The sequence below is a fragment of the Ursus maritimus genome, unplaced genomic scaffold (assembly GCF_017311325.1).
Source record: "Ursus maritimus isolate PB19 unplaced genomic scaffold, ASM1731132v1 scaffold_27, whole genome shotgun sequence".
Classification (NCBI taxonomy): Eukaryota; Metazoa; Chordata; class Mammalia; order Carnivora; family Ursidae; genus Ursus; species Ursus maritimus.
This window is the reverse complement of record NW_024425230.1, coordinates 22,742,236-22,758,835: the sequence shown is the minus strand read 5'-3', so window position 1 is coordinate 22,758,835 and position 16,600 is coordinate 22,742,236. Positions and strand designations below refer to the sequence as shown.

At 50.8% G+C, this 16,600-nt stretch overlaps 1 protein-coding gene across 5 annotated transcripts in view; it reads left to right on the top strand.

The window, feature by feature from the left end:
- The window catches only part of HOMER2 (homer scaffold protein 2), a 104,781-nt gene that overhangs the window by 66,312 nt on the left and 21,869 nt on the right, over positions 1-16,600 (top strand). For all 5 annotated transcript variants that reach the window (XM_040642854.1, XM_040642853.1, XM_040642855.1 and 2 more), the window contains 2 exons: positions 1,598-1,754; positions 15,640-15,771. In XM_040642854.1, the coding sequence (XP_040498788.1) occupies positions 15,670-15,771 (102 nt within the window). In that variant the 5' untranslated portion in view covers positions 1,598-1,754; positions 15,640-15,669. The remainder of the gene's footprint in view (positions 1-1,597; positions 1,755-15,639; positions 15,772-16,600) is intronic.

Genomic DNA, 16,600 nt, shown 5'->3' with positions numbered 1-16,600 from the left:
CCCCCCCCCCCCCCCCCCCCCCCCCCCCGTGACCACAGAGGCAGGAAATCGCAGTGAGAATGTTCCTTTTGTTTCTATGCCCTGTCACCCTGCGGCTGGAAGGGTGTCAGTTCAGGGTCGGGTGGGTGGTGAACCTACTCACGGTGGAGGGAAGACAGACGTCCTACTAACCCACACCCCCAGAGGCACTTGTCCTGCTCTGGGATCTAGAAGGGAAGTTTTGGGAGGCAAGGAATGCTTCCGTTGATTCTTCTGGAAACCTGGCCTCTTGAACCCGCTGCATTGAGTTAGCACGAATAGCATGCCCTTGGCTTTTACTCTCCTGGAAGAGCAGTCATGACCTTTGTCTGCAGCCACAATTGATGGTTGATGCTGATGTTCGTGGCGATACTCAGTATTCTTTGTGTGAGGCTCAAGTAGTAAATTGCTTTTCTAGGAAGAAGTTTCTCTCCTAAGAAAGAGCTTTCTTTCCAGTAATGAGCCTTCCGTAGGCAGAACAGGTTCAAAGACTGCTTTGCCTCAAACCACTCCATCTGGAGACCAGGACACTTAAAATTCACTTGCTCCCTGTGTTTTTTTTTGGTATCCACTTGGGTGTCCTGTTCTTTTCTGTCACCACTTTTGACATGGTCAGGATTTTAAAACAATTTGTCTGAGTTACCTTTTGGTTTTGTTTTTATCTCTAATAAATGCTTATTAAATCTGTAGCATTTCATGAATGATGGGGCTACTTTTACATCCTGGGGGCTTTTTTCCCTCCTCACGTTACCGTATTTGGAACACTTAAAGGATTTTTGAGCCAGTTTGCCTGAAGACGCTTTCTTTAAAATTAAGTCTATTTTGTAATGAGTTTGTGTTTCATTTTATGTTACTTTGTGAGGTAGATACTTTAAAATATGAAATGCACTGTAATCCCTTTCAGTTTTTACCCATCTGCCTTATTGTCAAGATCGAAATAATTCCCCGCCTTCCGGAAAGAAACCTGGATAGTGTGCCCATTTTGTTCCCAGTCTCATTAAGAATTTACAGGAGCGTGGAGCCAGAGCAACAACATACAAAGGCAAGAATAGCTAAAAGAGATGGATTTCCTGAATTCGGCTCCTAAACTTCAGAATGTTTATTAAGTTGGAAACATAAAACTTGAAGGCTCAGTCAATTACAAATGAACATGTCATCGGTAAAATGCTGCAAATGTGAGAAGTACTTACTAGAGATATAATGCGAAATTGCAAATAGATCGCAAAATCCTAAGATTGTGGCAGAATCCTGCAAGATAAATGTATCGCAAAACCCCGAGACTGCCAGCAGGGTGTGGGAACAGCAGGACGCTCGACGGGAAGTGAGGACCCTGGGCGAGGAGCGGCGTTTAAAGCAAATCGCTCATTAGGCCAGTTGCTCACAGCCCGCGTGGGTTGGCTGTCTGTAACTCCGGTGCTGGTGTCTCTTTTTCCCCTTCTCTTATTTTAATTGTCCTCATGCATATGTATCTCTCCCAATAAGCTATTAAGATCTTTGGGGACGGCAGGGGGGCGAGAAGTCATAAATGATACATGAAGTCCTATTCTGTCAGCTCACGCACCCTTCTCTCCTCCCGCAGAGAACAGCCCATCTTCACCACGCGGGCGCACGTCTTCCAGATCGACCCCAGCACCAAGAAGAACTGGGTGCCCGCCAGCAAGCAGGCGGTCACCGTTTCCTACTTCTACGATGTCACCAGGAATAGCTACCGAATCATCAGCGTGGATGGAGCCAAGGTACCACCCCAGTGGCTGATGTTACCATTCCCAGTCACTTCCTTCTCCTCAAGAGACGTGATGGGGGGAGGCGCCCGTTGCCTCAGTCCGCTAAGTGTCTGACTCTTGGTTTCCGCTCAGGTCATGATCTCAGGGTCCTGGGATCGAGTCCCGCTTCGAGCTCTGTGCTCAGTGCAGAGTCTGCTTCACATTCTCTCTCCCTCTGCCTCCTGCTCACTCTCTCTCTCAAATAAATAAAATCTTAAAAAAAAAAAAGTCAGTACAGTATATTTCAAAGTGGAGGGGAAAGGATGCACCCAAATCCTGCTGCCTTAACACAGATATGACTGTTATAATCATGACGTTGATATAATCACACACCCTGCTTTTTTTTTTTTTTCATTTAAAATTATGGCAAATGAAAAAAAAAAAAGATTTCCCTGTTACCACATTGCCTTCGTAACTAGCATTTCAATGCCCGTGTAATAGTTCCACGGAGGGCCTATGACGCTCTTAATCGCTCCCCTCACAGTTGCATCTGTCGATGGCCCCCAGTTCTTTCCTGTGCTGGATAATACGCATGTTGATACGACAGATACTCCCACTCATTCATCACACATCTATTGCTTTCTTTGGGTATTTCCTTAGGACCAGTTCCTGGAAGGAGTACTATAGGCCGAGATGGTAACTGTTTATTCATGGCATATGGATGGACGTGTCCAAGCTGCTTTCCAAAGAGTCCATTCTTCCAGCGTGCCTGAGAATGCCCGTGTATTACGCTCTTACCAGCACTGGGTATTGTAGCTAGTCTGGTTTCGGTGTTATTCCCTGGAAATCAAATCTGATGAAAAGATTTTGGAGAATTTCTTGAAATACATTTTTTCCAGGTACTAGTAGTATTCTGCTGTCTTCCTTGATATTTTTGCCACGTTGCTACGGGAGCAGAATAAAGAAGGGATAGCAACAGAAGTATCACCAAGTTAGCAACAACAGCAATAAAAGTAGATTAGATGCTTTATAATTTCTTTCCTGTCTTTAATCTGTGTGCATCCCGCTGGACGATTTTACGATTTGCATTATCTGCTATCACCCGAAATTCAGTGTGTCTGGGGCGCTTGGCTGGCTCAGTCGGTGCAGGATGAGACTCTTGATCTTGGGATCGTGAGTTCAAGCCCCATTTTGGAGGTAGTTTACTTAAAATAATTAGATAAATAAACAGTCACATATAAAAAAAGAAAATGAAATTCAGTGTACCAGAGCTGAATTCCCCAATTGCCCTCTACACCACCTCCCCATGTTCTTTCCCAATCAATTTGGGCTAAAAATAAATGACTAAATAAAGGAAAAGCACAAATTCATTCATTCCCTTTTTAGTTGGTCAGTGAGTCTGCTTTTGAAGTGTCTCACATTTATGCCTGATGTTTTGTTTTAAGGCCATAACTTGTCCTGAAAGTCCTTTTTTTAAATTGAAGTATAATTAACAGACAGTGTTACGTTAGTTTCAGGTGCTCAGTGTCTTCAGCGATCCCCTGCTTCACCCAGCGCTCACCACGGGAAGTGCAGTCACCGGCCGTCCCCCGACAAACGTTTGTACAGTAGTATTGGCCCCGTTCCCTGTGCTGTGTTCTTCATCCCCATGACTTACTTACTTTATAGCCGGAAGTTTGTACCTCTTCATGGCCCGTATATGTTTCGTCCATCCCTCCCGCCTGCCTGCCCTCTGACAACCACCAGTTTTTCTCTGTTTTTTCGTTTGTTCATTTGTTTTTCAGATTTCACAAATGAGGGAAATCCTATGGCATTTGTCTCTCTGACTTGTTTCACTCAGCACAGTACCCTCTAGGTCCATCCACGTTGTCACGGATGGTGAGATCTCGTTCTTTTTTATGGCCGAGTAATACTCCGTGGTGCACACATGCTCCAGGCTCTTTATCCATTCATCTGTGGATGAACACGTGGGTTGCTTCCCATACATACTGTGGCTACTGTAAATGCTCGGGAAACAGAGGGGTGCATATCTTTTTGAATTAGTGTTTTTGTTTTCTTTGGGTAAATACCCAGTAGTGGATGACCAGATTGCATGGTAATTTTATTTTTAATTTTTCGAGGCACTTCCATACTGTTTTCCACAGCAGCCTGCACCAATTTACATTCCCACCAATAGTGCACGAGGATCCCCTTTTCTCCACATCCTCACCAACACCTGTTATTTGTCTTTTTTTTTTCTTTTTTTTAAGATTTATTTATTCGAGAGAGAGCGCGCACGCACGTGAGCAGGGTAGGGGGTGCAGAGGGAGAGAGAATCCCAAGCAGATTCCCCGCTGAGTGTGGAGCCTGACACGGCGCTCCATCCCACAACCCTGGGATCATGACCTGAGCTGAAACCAAGAGTCAGATGCTTAACGGACTGAGCCACCCTGGCGCCCCTCTTGTCTTTTTAATGCTAGCCATTCTGACAGGTGTGACGTGCTATCTCACTGTGGTTTTAATTTGCATTTTGCTAATGAGGAGGGATGTTGAGCATCTTTTCATTTGCTCAGAGCTTTCAGTAGCCTTCTGACCGGCCTACTCCTCCTGCCTGTGGTCTGTCCCACCCTCGGCCTGTAGGCCAGCATCCCTAGTTGGTCAGAAGCAGGGCGTGGGGGGGTTGGGCAGTAGGATGGGGCCTGGTAGGAGGCTTCTTGCTCCCCTGGAGCCCCAAAGCAGAAGGCCAGAGAAGCTTCCACTGGAATGTCCTCTAGGAAAGTTGTGAGAGCCTACTGGTGCCTCCTGACCTCCTGACGAGGCTCCTTGTCTTAAGACAAAATTCCACCTTTCGGCTGTGTTCTCTCAGCATGGCAAAAAACTCCAGATACAGTGGCTGGGCCCAGAAGTCCTCATTTCACAGTTGAGGCCAAGGACAGGCAGCCACCTGGACAATTCCCGCGGCCAGTGAGGCTTGGCAGGCCGGTGCCGGTGTCCAGTTCCTAGGACGCAGCTTCCTAGCGCTTACGTTGGAGCAGGCCGCCCCCTGGCTGGTAGAGGAGCGCGTCCTGACGCGACATCACGCAAGAAGTGTGTCATCTTCTTCGTGTTCAGATAGCAGTAGCTGGTCTGGCAAGTATGTCTAAGGAGAGGCAGGGGCTGGTTTTCTCCTCTAAGCAGGCAGGATGACCCGTGGCAGGGTTCTGGTGAGTGCTGAGCAAGTGTGAAAGCACCTGGCATCTAGTAGGTAGGCAGCTCGGGTTTGATGAGTGAATATCTGAAAGGTGCCTTTATTAGAATAATTTTTTTTTCTGGGACACATGGGGCTACTGCAGTTGAATTACCTCTTCCCTGCTCTCTGCTTCTCGGCTGGAATCGCCTTGCCTCTTGCCAGGCTGTTCTGATAGGGGTGGTGAATCAAGCTGACCTGCTTTCTTTTATCCGCCGATGCTGTCAGTTCATCTACGGTCCTTGAGCTGGGTTTGCACTTTCGTCACTTGAGTTACCCAAGGATATATTGGGCTTAAATACAGATAAAATGACTTTCTTCGAGAAAGTGCTTTAGTCCTATTAGCTGGGCTTTTAGTAATTTGTCAAAGTGTCAGCCGCTCTATCGTCCCCCTCTGCAGCTTCTGAAGGCTGTGACAGTGTGGTGGGGTGTGAGCCAAATGAGCCAGCCGAGGGAAATCAGATGGGGGTGTGCGTGTAGGGGGGCTGGCCCCCGAGCTGCAGAATAGAGCCAGTTCAGGCTCGGTGTGGGGGGCCTGTCAAGTTGTGGAGTCACTTGCAGAGTGGGAACCCGGCCCCAGGTTCCCACCTTACTGCCGCAGCACCGGGGCTGTGACAGGGCCTAGTTCTGCAAAAGGAGGTGCCTGTGAGGGAGCCAGAGGTCCAGCGTGGTGGGGATGTAGGGGCCTTAGTCCCTGACTTACTGAGACTGACGCTCAGGGCAGCGGCGGGCAGGGAGTTTGCTGCCGTGAGAACCGGAGCACAGAACACCAGATGGTGGTCACCACTTTGTTTTAGGCCTTTGGTCCCAAATGTCGATCCGGCCTGAGGTGGCCGATGGTCAGATGTCTGTAGCCTTAGAGCTGTCTTGGCACGGGGGCTGTACCTCTGGCCTGGGTCCTGCCTCTGTCCGTTGGTCTGGCCAAATCAAGGTCACGGCCTTGAGCCTCTTCTTAGTGCTCCTCAGCCAGCTGTCTGTCCCAGGGCAGGAGGCCGCTGTGGGCTGAGAGGGGAAGCCGCAGTCTGTCCCTCCCAGATGAAGAAGTAGACATGCTTCGGGCATAAGCTGCTGGTGTGGAAGGGACTTGGGGGTCAGTGTGAGCAGAGCCCACAGCAGCCTCAGCCACTGAGTCCGCCGCGGGCAGCCTGCAGTGCACAGGCCTGCCATCAGGGAGGAGACACAGCCCGCAGCTCCGGCAGCTGTCGCCCCACACCAGGGCACGGCAAGTTCCCAGGCCCCAGCCAAGCATTTGTCACGCTTTACTTGGGGAAAGATGCGAAGGCCTGTCCTTCCCATAAGAGCAGTTGTTGCCGTTCATCAGAGGAGAAACCTGTGTGCAGACCTGTTCTTCGTTCTTCCGGAAACACTAGGCATGTTCTTCTTGTCAGGGAAAAGACTTCAGGTGTCAGTCCCGCCGGCTGCGAAAGGCAGGGCTGACGGGAATCCTGTGGTGCATCGTCTCGGCATTGCTCCAACTCGGGGGTTATGTGGCTCCATTTCTGCGCGTGGGGTGCCAGGGCCCTGCACTCCCTGAGGACTGGGGCCAGGCCCGGCTCATCTTTGCAGCTGCAGCCCTGTGCCAGCCTGGGCCGCGTCAGAGAGGCAGGTGGCATAGTCAGTGGGTGATGAGGCCAGACCCGGCCACGTCCTCTCCAGCCCTGCGGCAGCCGTGCCAAGGCCCCAGGACAGTGGACACGGATGGGGTCTGTGCCAAGAGGGAACCAGGATCAAAACCTCAGAATGTTGCCCGTGCGTGGACAGGTGGGAGGCACGTGAGGGCACCTGCCAGCTTCCCAGAGCAGCAGCGGGAGCCGTTCCATCGCCAACAGCCGGATGATTTGTGGCGAGTTTTTGGGCAGAACAGCCAACCCCACCATAAAGGAACACTCCCTTCCCAGAGCATTTGTTAACCGAGCCACCGGGGTCCTCGGTATCATGGCGCTGTTGGCACTCTGCAGCCCGAGCTCAGCCCGGCCCTCCTTGGGGGATAGTGCGTCGCCCGGAGCAGCTGTTTCTCCCCGGGGCTCTGGATGGCTCTGCTGCCCTTGGGTCTGTTATTTATAGGGTCACAGAGACCCCTCTGGGAAGAGCCCTCCGAGCTCATCCATTCTGCACATGTTTAGCCGAAGCCACTGTGGAGCCAGGACCGCCTCCTGGTGACTATTTGGCTGATGGAAGCATCTGGAACCCTGACTCGGTATTTTCTTCTGAGCGTGTGAAATTGCTTTCAAGAGCACAGCCAGGCCCCCCCCTCTCCCCGTCATTATAGTTGCTCTTTCAGATCAAGCAGAGCACCTTCTGTTAAGGGAGCCAACATATGGAAGGGTCCCGGCACACAGTAGGTTTTCAATGGATGTTGGTTTCTTTTCTTCCCTGATTGTGGTTTCAAAGAAAAAGAAAAAGCATCTGTTAATCGCTGGAAGCCGGCAGTGTGTCTCTCGGCTGCTGTCACTCAGTCCAGCCCCTTGTAGAAGACGTGTAGGTTCTTCCACCTTCCTTCCAGCCCCCCTGGATTTGGGAGCGACTTTCCGTGGAGAGGAATCCAGGGGTGCCGAGCGGCTTCCTCTGAAGTCCAGAGCCGGGCTGGAGACTGGAGGGGCCGAGCTCTCACTTCTTGCCCGTAGCCCTCACTGACACACGTGTGCATTTTCAGGGAACTCCGTTCCAGCCGGCTGCAGGAGCTGGGGCTTCGACTTTTTTCTTTTTCTCTATGCAGGTTTCAGAGATTCAGAGGCAGGGGGTGTGCATAGGAGACAGGAGCTCACACTGAAGCCTTTCCCCAGGATGTTTACAGGAACCATCCTTCTGGCCTTCACCTTCCCGCACCCCCCTCCCCCGCAGACTCGCCATCACCTCCCCCCACCATGGAGGCAGGGCTGACTCATTACCACCCACAGAGCACCCTCCTTCTCATCACCCAGGACCTCATTAGTCTTGTTCCCTCTGGATCATCCCCACTGCCTCCTGACTCCTTCCCCAGCTCTTCCTTGGTGCTGCCTTCTGCCCAGGCCTGGAGGGGACACTCTCCACTCCTGCAGTCCCACAGTCGGCTAAGCCCCCCTCCCCTGAAGCCGGAACCCATAGGCCCAGCCCCCTCCTTTATCCCGAACACAATTCCACAGTATCCCTGAATGCAGGGCTCCCCACCTCCTCTTTTCAGAAACCTCTGCCCCCAGTGAAGATTAGCCTCCCTGACAACTTTGTCATACTTATTACCGTTTACCTGTATCGTTTAATGTCTGATAGTAAAGTGCGTGCTCTTGTACCCGCCTGCCCCGTTGAGCAAGTCAGGCCTTTACGACTCCTTCAGAAGTCCCTTTATGGGCCTTTCCCTAATTATACGCATCTCAAAATGTTCCCACCCTTGAAATTTGTATTAAGTGGTCCTTTCATTTTCTTTACGGTTTTGCCACCTCTGTGTATCCCTAAACCAGAGGTTGGCAACATTTTCTGTAAAGGGCTTTAGAGTAATTTTTTTAATGAACTGCACAGTCTCCGTCTAGCTATTCGACTTTTTGCTCGTGGCAAGAAAACAGCCGTAGACCAATATGGAAATGAACGGATGTGGCTGCGTGCCAATAAAACTTTATTTACAAAGATAGAGGACAGGCTGGCTTTGGCCTGTGGCCTACAGTTTGTTGACTCTTGCCCTAAATAATATATTATTTAGTTTTGCCTGTTTTTGACCTTTACCTAAATACATCCCACTGGTGACCCATACTGTGCTTCTCCTTTTGTGACTTCCTTTTTATTTATTTTTCGCTTAATGTTGGTTCCACCCCCCCCCCCAGTTTTGAGAAATCATTGATCTACATCACTGTCTAAGCTTCAGGCGTACGGTGTGATGGTTTACGTATATTGTGAAATGAGTTCCGCAGTGGGTTCAGCTAACAGCCATCGTCTCATCTAGAGACAATAAAAAGAGAGTTTCTCCTTGTGGGGAGCACTCCTAGGATCTGCCCTGGACAACCTTCCCATCTAGCACAGGGCCGTGTTAGCTGTCATCCTCATGTTGTACCTTCCATCCCTAGTATTTATTTATCTTTCAGCAGGAAGTTTGTACCTTCGCCCACCTACCAAAACAGTGTTTTGTGGTTCCTGCTTGTTGGTGGCTGCTGCCTTGGTCTGAGAACATTCTGGTTTGCTTCTCTTGATACACCTGTGCGAAGATTGCCCTCACGTGTGTACTGACTAGTCGGGTGGCTGGGTGGTAGGGAATGTTCATTTCTGACTTTATCAGAGAAAGCCACGTTGTTTTTCAAAGTGACTTCACCAGTCTCTGAGAGCTCCCATTGCCCCATACCCTTGCCCCAGCCTTGGTATCATCAGACCTATTGTGAGTTTGGTGAGTATAGAATGCTAATGGAAATGCAGTTTCCATATTACCAGTAAAATTGAGTTGAAACTTATGTCCGTCAGACTCACCCTACCTCATTGTCTCCAGGCTCACAAAGGACGGCTCCATGCATCAGCCCAGAGCTTAGCCTCCCTCGGAAGCCATGTCCTCCCTGCAGCACCCAGGCTGTCCCTCCTACCCCACAGCTGCAGGCACTCCCACTGCAGACCTGAGCAGACAGATCTTTTCATGGGTGTCCGCTTCCTTTCACTCCCTCATGCAGGCTGAGGAGCACGAAAGAGTCTCAGGAGAAACAGAAGCATTAGGTGGGTTTCAGGTACAAGAGCAGGTAGCCAGAAAGGATCTGGGCACCTGGGAGGAACACACCCAGAAGGAGTGTATCCTTGGAAGCCTCCGTCTGCCCCAGAGACTGGTCAGCACAGGATGAGGTTCCCATGTTAATGGGAAATGAAGACAGGAGGCTCTGGGCTTGCTCAAGTTTGACAGCGTGATTGCTCCCACTGTCAGTCTTGCAGCTTTCGAGAAGGTCAGTGCACTGGATGTCGTGGGAGAGTAACCGGTTGGTTATCTCTCTAATTATAGAGATAGGCTCGCCACTGCAGCCTGGGGATGGTTTAAACTAGCTACCTCCGCTGAGCTGTGGCAACATAATGGGTAATGTAGAAGTGCATGATGGCTTTCCTTCCCCTTTCTTCCTCTATCCTGAATCTAGAAAGTTCTAGAAGCCCCAGAGCCTTTGGTAAGCTCTCAGGAGATAGCCAGGGCATTGCACAGTGAAGGGAACCTGCCTGAGGAATTGCAAGAACAACACAGTGAGGGGAAGCGGGCTTGGCCCCCAGCTTGGGGGATGCTGTAGGCCGTGTTGGGTAAATTCCCGGACCCTCGATGCTGGTGACACAGTTAGGGCAACCATGCTGAACCACAGTTAAAGCAATCCTACAGCAGAGCAGGCCTCTCAGTAGGGAATGAGGGGACGTTGTGCTCCCACCGCAGTATTCTGACGAAGGCTTCTGGGGTAGCGGAAATTTGTGTTCTAAGAGTGAATAAATCTCTGTCTGCCCTTGGTCTGTGGTGGTGAGTGCCCAGTGCCGGTGTGTGGGTAGGAGGGGCATCTGGAGGTGGGAGGATGAGGAAGAGACCTAGGGCACTGGGGTGGCTGAATCTGGGCAGGTGAATGGACCGTTCTCTTATAGGACAAGAGAATAAGGTTTGGGGGGTGTCAGGAACTAAATTACAGGCTGGGTGTTCTGACACCTCCCCACTGACACACTTGTGCATGGGGGACAGAAGGGGAGGGATGAGTTGGGCAGTTGACTAGAGGTCTGGGGTCTTTGCTCGGAGTGGGCGCTGGGGGACCTGAGGAATGTGCGCAGCTGATTGGAGCCACCCACTGGACGTCATACTAACAAGCCAGACTGGTGCCTCGCAGTACAGTTTTGCTTCTTGATATGAACAGCAACCTACGCGAGGTTACGTGCATCCCACAGCAGAAAATGTCACTTGAGACACGTCGTAAATTGCATCTCTTCGAACTTTTCCCAGAGTCAGCACTTCCACTGTTGAGTAAATTATATACATTCCGGCATGCAGCGGTCCTTCTGGCGGCCCAGAGCAGACCCCAGATAATGACAGTTGAAGGGCATTGGAGAGGGGCACCTGGGTGGCTCAGTCAGTTAAATGTCTTCCTACAGTTCAGGTCATGATCTCAGGGTCGGGACCGAGCCCTGTGTCGGGCTCCCTGCTAGATGGGGAGTTTGCTTCTCCCTCTGCTCCCATCACTCATGCTATTTCTCTCTCTCTCTCTCAAATAAATAAAATCTTGAAAGAGAGAGAGAGGAAGGCAGGCAGGAAGGCATCAGAAAACTGTAGAAACACTATGGACACGAGGGACTAAAATTCCAGAGAGGTGAGGACCGCACAGAAAGGACAATGATGATGGCGGTTGGCAGCTTTTTTCTGTGGGAGCATTTGCCAGGCCTGGCTGCCAGCAGGCACTGCTGGGGGAGGAGAGATGCCCCCAGAGCAGGCAGCAGTGGGGGCTGGAGGGGCTTCAGACCCCGGCTGGCTCCCCAGCAAGACAGTGGCTGAATGGCGAGTGCATGCCTGTCTGAAGAAACAGGCTGAATGTTTCTGAAAGGCCGAGTAAAAGTTCCCTCATATTCACAGTGCTTAGAAAGCGAAGACTTGCCAAGGGCCTGGGAGAGAGCAGCAAAGGCATGAAAGCCCCCAGAGAGAGTGGGGAATGGACACTGGGCATCTCTGTACCCTTCTTCGCTGGGTGGGGGGGGGGGCACTCCTCATGCTGGGAAGAGCTGGAAGCTGAAAATCCAGGCTTGGTCCCTGGGAAAAGACAGACCAGCTGAGATTATGGAGCTTGAGTGACAGAATTGGGGATGAGCGGTCCCAGACACATGGCCAGGTTGTCCTTCAAAGGTTTGCCAAATTTGGAGGTTAAAATTTGGAAGGCTACAGAGCAAAGCTGAGGACCTCTGACAAACAACTGAATCTCCTAAAGTCCTTCGGGGAAGAGGAGATAAAGACCTGCCAGGCTCCCAGTTGAAAGCCCTAGAGGGCCTGCCCTGAAAACAGGTGTGAGGCAGAGGCGGACTGAGGCTCACCAGAACGGAAACCAGGCCCTGACCCAGCTCTGTCCCCGAGTGAAATAGGGATTTCCTATATTCCCTACTTGCCGTGCAGACAGAGGGGGAAGCTTTCTTTTGTAGGCAATAATGTCACACGGAATCCTAACAAATTCTTTCATAGCTATTTCCCACCATTCAGTGCAGAACGACTAGACACCCAGAAAGGCAAGACCGTATGCCTAGAATCCAGAGAAGCAAAACCCAGATAGTAGAAGCAAGTTCCAACATAATCCAGACGTTAAGAGTCAGCATCAAGGATTTCTAAAGAACTATGATTAATATAGTCAAGGAAATAGAGCGGAAAATAGACAGAGTAGAGGACAGGAAGGAGGATATCCCCCAAAGACTTAGAATTTTTTTAAAAAGAATCAAATGGACATTCTAGAACTAAAAAAAAAAAAAAGCAAAGTCTAAAATTAAGAGTTCAACGACTAGGTTTAGCAGCAGATGGGATATATCAATAGCCAGGATTAGTGAACTGGAGGACAGACCAATAGAACATATCCAGATTGAAACAGAACCAAGAATCAAGGGGTGAAAAGCTGGTAAGAACATAAGCTGTGTTGGATGCACTCAGGAGGTCTAGCATATGTGTACTTGGAGTCCCAGAGGAGAGGAGAGAAGATGGAGCAAAAGCGATATTCATAGAATGGTTGAGAACTTTCCAAAAAACAAAAACAAAGAAAATTGAGTCTATGGATCTGAGAAGCTGAATGAACCCCCAAGCAGGAGAGATACAGATTCAGCTCTTGAAACCAATTAATTGTTGCTTTGTAAGTAGTACATACATTATATTCCTTTTAACCACTTATTAGTTGCATGACCTTGAACATGTCATTTGACTTTGTTGAGCCTCCGTTTTCCCATCTGTAAAAATGGGGATGAGATAGAAGACTATATGAAAAAGTGCTTTAGGAACTATTCCATTGTAAAGAAATACCAGGGGCCCTCACCTTTATTATTCGAGCCTGATGACCCTGAGACCATGTTTGGGGAGGGCTTCAGAGATGTGTCCTGTACCTGATTCAGCCTCAGTCCTCTGCCTTCCAAGAGGGCTTTGAGGAGGGGATGTGGAGACTGACTCAGAGGCAGAGGTCTGCTGTGAAGGAACACAAAGGAGATCTAGAAAGAATCACGTTTCTGAATGGGTCTGGTGATTGCTTCACCCTCCCAGGATTCTGGTAATTCGGAGGTGACCAGGTGACTGGGCTTGGCTTTCTGGGATCACATAATCTACTCTTAGCCAGCACCCAACCACACACCTGCCCTAAACCTGCTTTCATTCCACTATATCCGTCTGGCTTGGGGCTGAGCCAGACCCCAGCCAACCTCAGAGGTCCCAGAAGCATTCCTTTATGCTTGCCCCAGGTTTAAGTCTGCATTTTCCACGCCCCACTCCCCTGCCCCCATCTCTGATAGTGTTAGGCGACAGCAGCCAGAGCTCTGGAGCGCTGTGCTTGCAGCCAGTTATCTGAAAAATGCTTGATCACGTGTCTCCACTCACGTGGACTTTGGTATTCTAGGAGTCGTCACGGTCAAAGGGAAAGAACCCGGAGTGCAGTGGAGGCCTCAGTACCTCCCAGATGGGGAGGAAGGGAGGTCATCTGGTACAAAAGGAGAAGCACGTCACATAGAAGTTCCGAATGCAGGTTTCTGAGTTTTATCTCTAGGCTCTGCTCCTTACCAGGTCATTTTCTCCTTCTGTGACTTGGAGGGGATAGTCCCACTCGAAGGTTTATGTGGGCCGATAGGGGTAAAACACTCAAGACATGCTCAATAAATAGTAATTCCTTCTCTTCGTATTAACTTCCAGAAGTTATTTTGCCAAATAAACAAGGTTTATACTTGAGCTAATGCCTCCTTAGAAAACTCAGTAGGGGGGCACCTGGGTGGCTCAGTCGGTTAATTATCTGCCTTTGGCTCAGGTCGTGATCCTAGGATCCTGGGATCGAGTCTCGCATCTGGCTCCCTGCTCAGCGGGGAGCCCATCTCTCCCCTCCATCTGCCTCTCCCCCTACTCTGGCGTGCGCGCACTCTCTCTCTGTCTCTCAAATAAATAAATAAGATCTTTAAAAACTCAGTAGGCATTTTCATATACACATAGCAATGATACGTCTGTTTCTAGAGGTGACTCTAACTCCTTGCCTGGGTGTCTTTATTAGTTAAGGTAAGAATCTGTGCCCAGAAGGTCTGTGACCTTCAGCAAAATAACTGAAGTTCCTACCAAGGAAAGCGAGGCCATGCTAGTCAGCGTTTTCTCTTCCCTGTTCTGTCAGTTAAAGGTGTTTGGAGTTGACTGTTGAGAACGCACGTTTCCTTACTAAGTAAAACTGCCGGTAATTGATCCTTCAGAATATTTACAGGCACACCTCGGAGGTGCTGTGGCTTTGGTTCCAGTAAACGTCACAGTAAAGCGCGTCAAGTGAGCGTTTTGGTTTCCCAAGTACGTGTAATCGTTACGTTCCCACCATGCTGCAGTCTGCTCAGCGTGCAGTAGCTGACGTTTGACAGAAGTACAGACCATAATTAAAAAATGCTTTATTGCCAAAAATGCTAACTTCTGCCGAGCTCTCGGTGAGTTGCAGACAGCGATCCCAGAGCACCAGCCCAAGTACAGTAACTGAAAATGCCTGAAACATTACAAGAATAATCCAGGCGTGACGCTGAGACGCGAACTGAGCGAATGCTGTTGGGACAGTGGTGCCAGCAGACGTGCTTGACGCAGGGTTGCCACAAACCTTCCGTTTGTAAAAACCGCCGTTATCGGTGGCGCGGGACGGAGCGAAGCGCAACAGAGTGAGTGCGCCCACCCTGGACCGCTCCTGTTTCTGCTCAGATCACCCAGTACTTGACGGGGACGTAAGCGCGGATCCGCCTCTCCTGCCTGCCAGCAAACACCCCTTTTCTCCAGGGGCATGTCTCTTGAGAGTTCCGTCGAGTCGTAGGGCTTGGAAGGGTTTCTGCCAGAGTGAGCCTCTCATCAATTACTTACTAACACTTACCAGTGGTTCCGCGATTACTTACACGTCTCTCCCCTCTGCCTGACTTCCTGCGACGGAAGATCGGAAATCCTGACTCATCCGTCTCTTGTCTTTGGTTAACAGAACGCCTGACAAGTAGAGAGGCTCAGTAGACGTTGAACCACGACCGCGCCGCGGGCCGGGTACCCCCCTTTCCCCGCTCCAGCTTCGCGCAGTGCCCTTCCTGCCTGCTGTGGTCCCCGAGGGGCTGAGCAGCAGACCTCTACCGTTACTTTCTTTGTAAATTAAGCCTCCGCAGATTATCCCGATTGGAGCATACCTTCTCTTCTAGTCGGGAAACAGCGAGCCCCGGTCGCTGATGGAGATTCCAAGTTGTTCAGGCAGGACATGGTGGCTCCACGCGCTTAAAGCAGAGCACAGCGCGGGTCCCCCGAGCGCGTGCGGCATGGCCGGCTCGCCATTCGGGGCCGCTGATGTGCTGGAGCTTTGAGGAAATAAACAGCAGTTTGGGAAGCTCTTCTCTCCTTAGGGGAGACTTTGTCCCGCTAACTGTAAGATCTTATTTCGGAGCGACTGTCTGATTTTAAGAGTCTGAAGTGGCCCTTCCCGTGGCTGCGTGTCTGCCTCAGCATGGACGGGCCGGGAGGACCGGGCGCAGGTGCGGCAGAGCGGGGATGCGCCGCCCGCATCAGATCGAGCGTTCACCACCTGTTCCTCTGGCTCTTTCCTGCAGGTGATTATAAACAGCACCATCACACCCAATATGACCTTCACCAAGACGTCGCAGAAGTTCGGGCAGTGGGCTGACAGCAGAGCCAACACGGTGTTTGGCCTGGGGTTCTCCTCGGAGCAGCAGCTGACAAAGGTAACGCGGTCGTCCCATCGGCCGCTCCATCGCTCAGTCCCCGGATGCCGAGGGCCAGAGCGGCGCCCCTGCCAGCCGTTGATTTTAGTCCTTCCGGCGCCGCAGGGCTGCCCAACCAGATGACCTTTTAGAGACCCTGGGTCCCTTGCAATGGAGGCATCGTGGGGGAAGGAAGCTCATGTGACGCCTGTTCCTGCAGAGCCCGACGTCGCAGCCCCAGCAGACCGCTCTGCCCGTGGTTCCTTTCCCACGGAGGGGTCCCCCGGGTCCCTGTGGCCAGCCTGCACCTAACAGCTGTCAGCATTGGTGACCCTTTAGCAGAGAGAGGTGCTGCTGAGTACTTAGAGCAGCTCCCACCCTGGAGTCCCTGCACCCCTTAAAATGTCCCACAGCATTTGGGGTGTGGGTTGCTTTTTTTTTTCCCCCCTGAGGAAAGGATCCATAGCTTTGACTCGATTCTCTGACGGGCTTGGGACGTAGTCTGTGGACAGTCAGAAGGGTGTTGAGGAGCAGATCGTAACCAACCACAGGCTTGGAGAACCCCAAAGTCTGTGGAAATAGACTGACCACCTCTTACTGATGGGCCAGAGCTTGTCTGAGCGAGTGGGCTTCCTTGTAGGCTCCTGGAAGAGCCCCGTGTGGGTGTGGGGAAGGCATTGCTTGAGAGCAAGATTGGCTAGTCTCTAGGACACAGGAACTTATGGAAAAGATGTCAGAGGGCTCAGAGAATCCGAGGGAGAGTGGAAATGGAAGGGCCGGAGACGGGCTGGCTTCAGGAAGCTCGGCTTTAGGACTTGTTTCTCTCTAGACCGTTGCCATGAACATATTT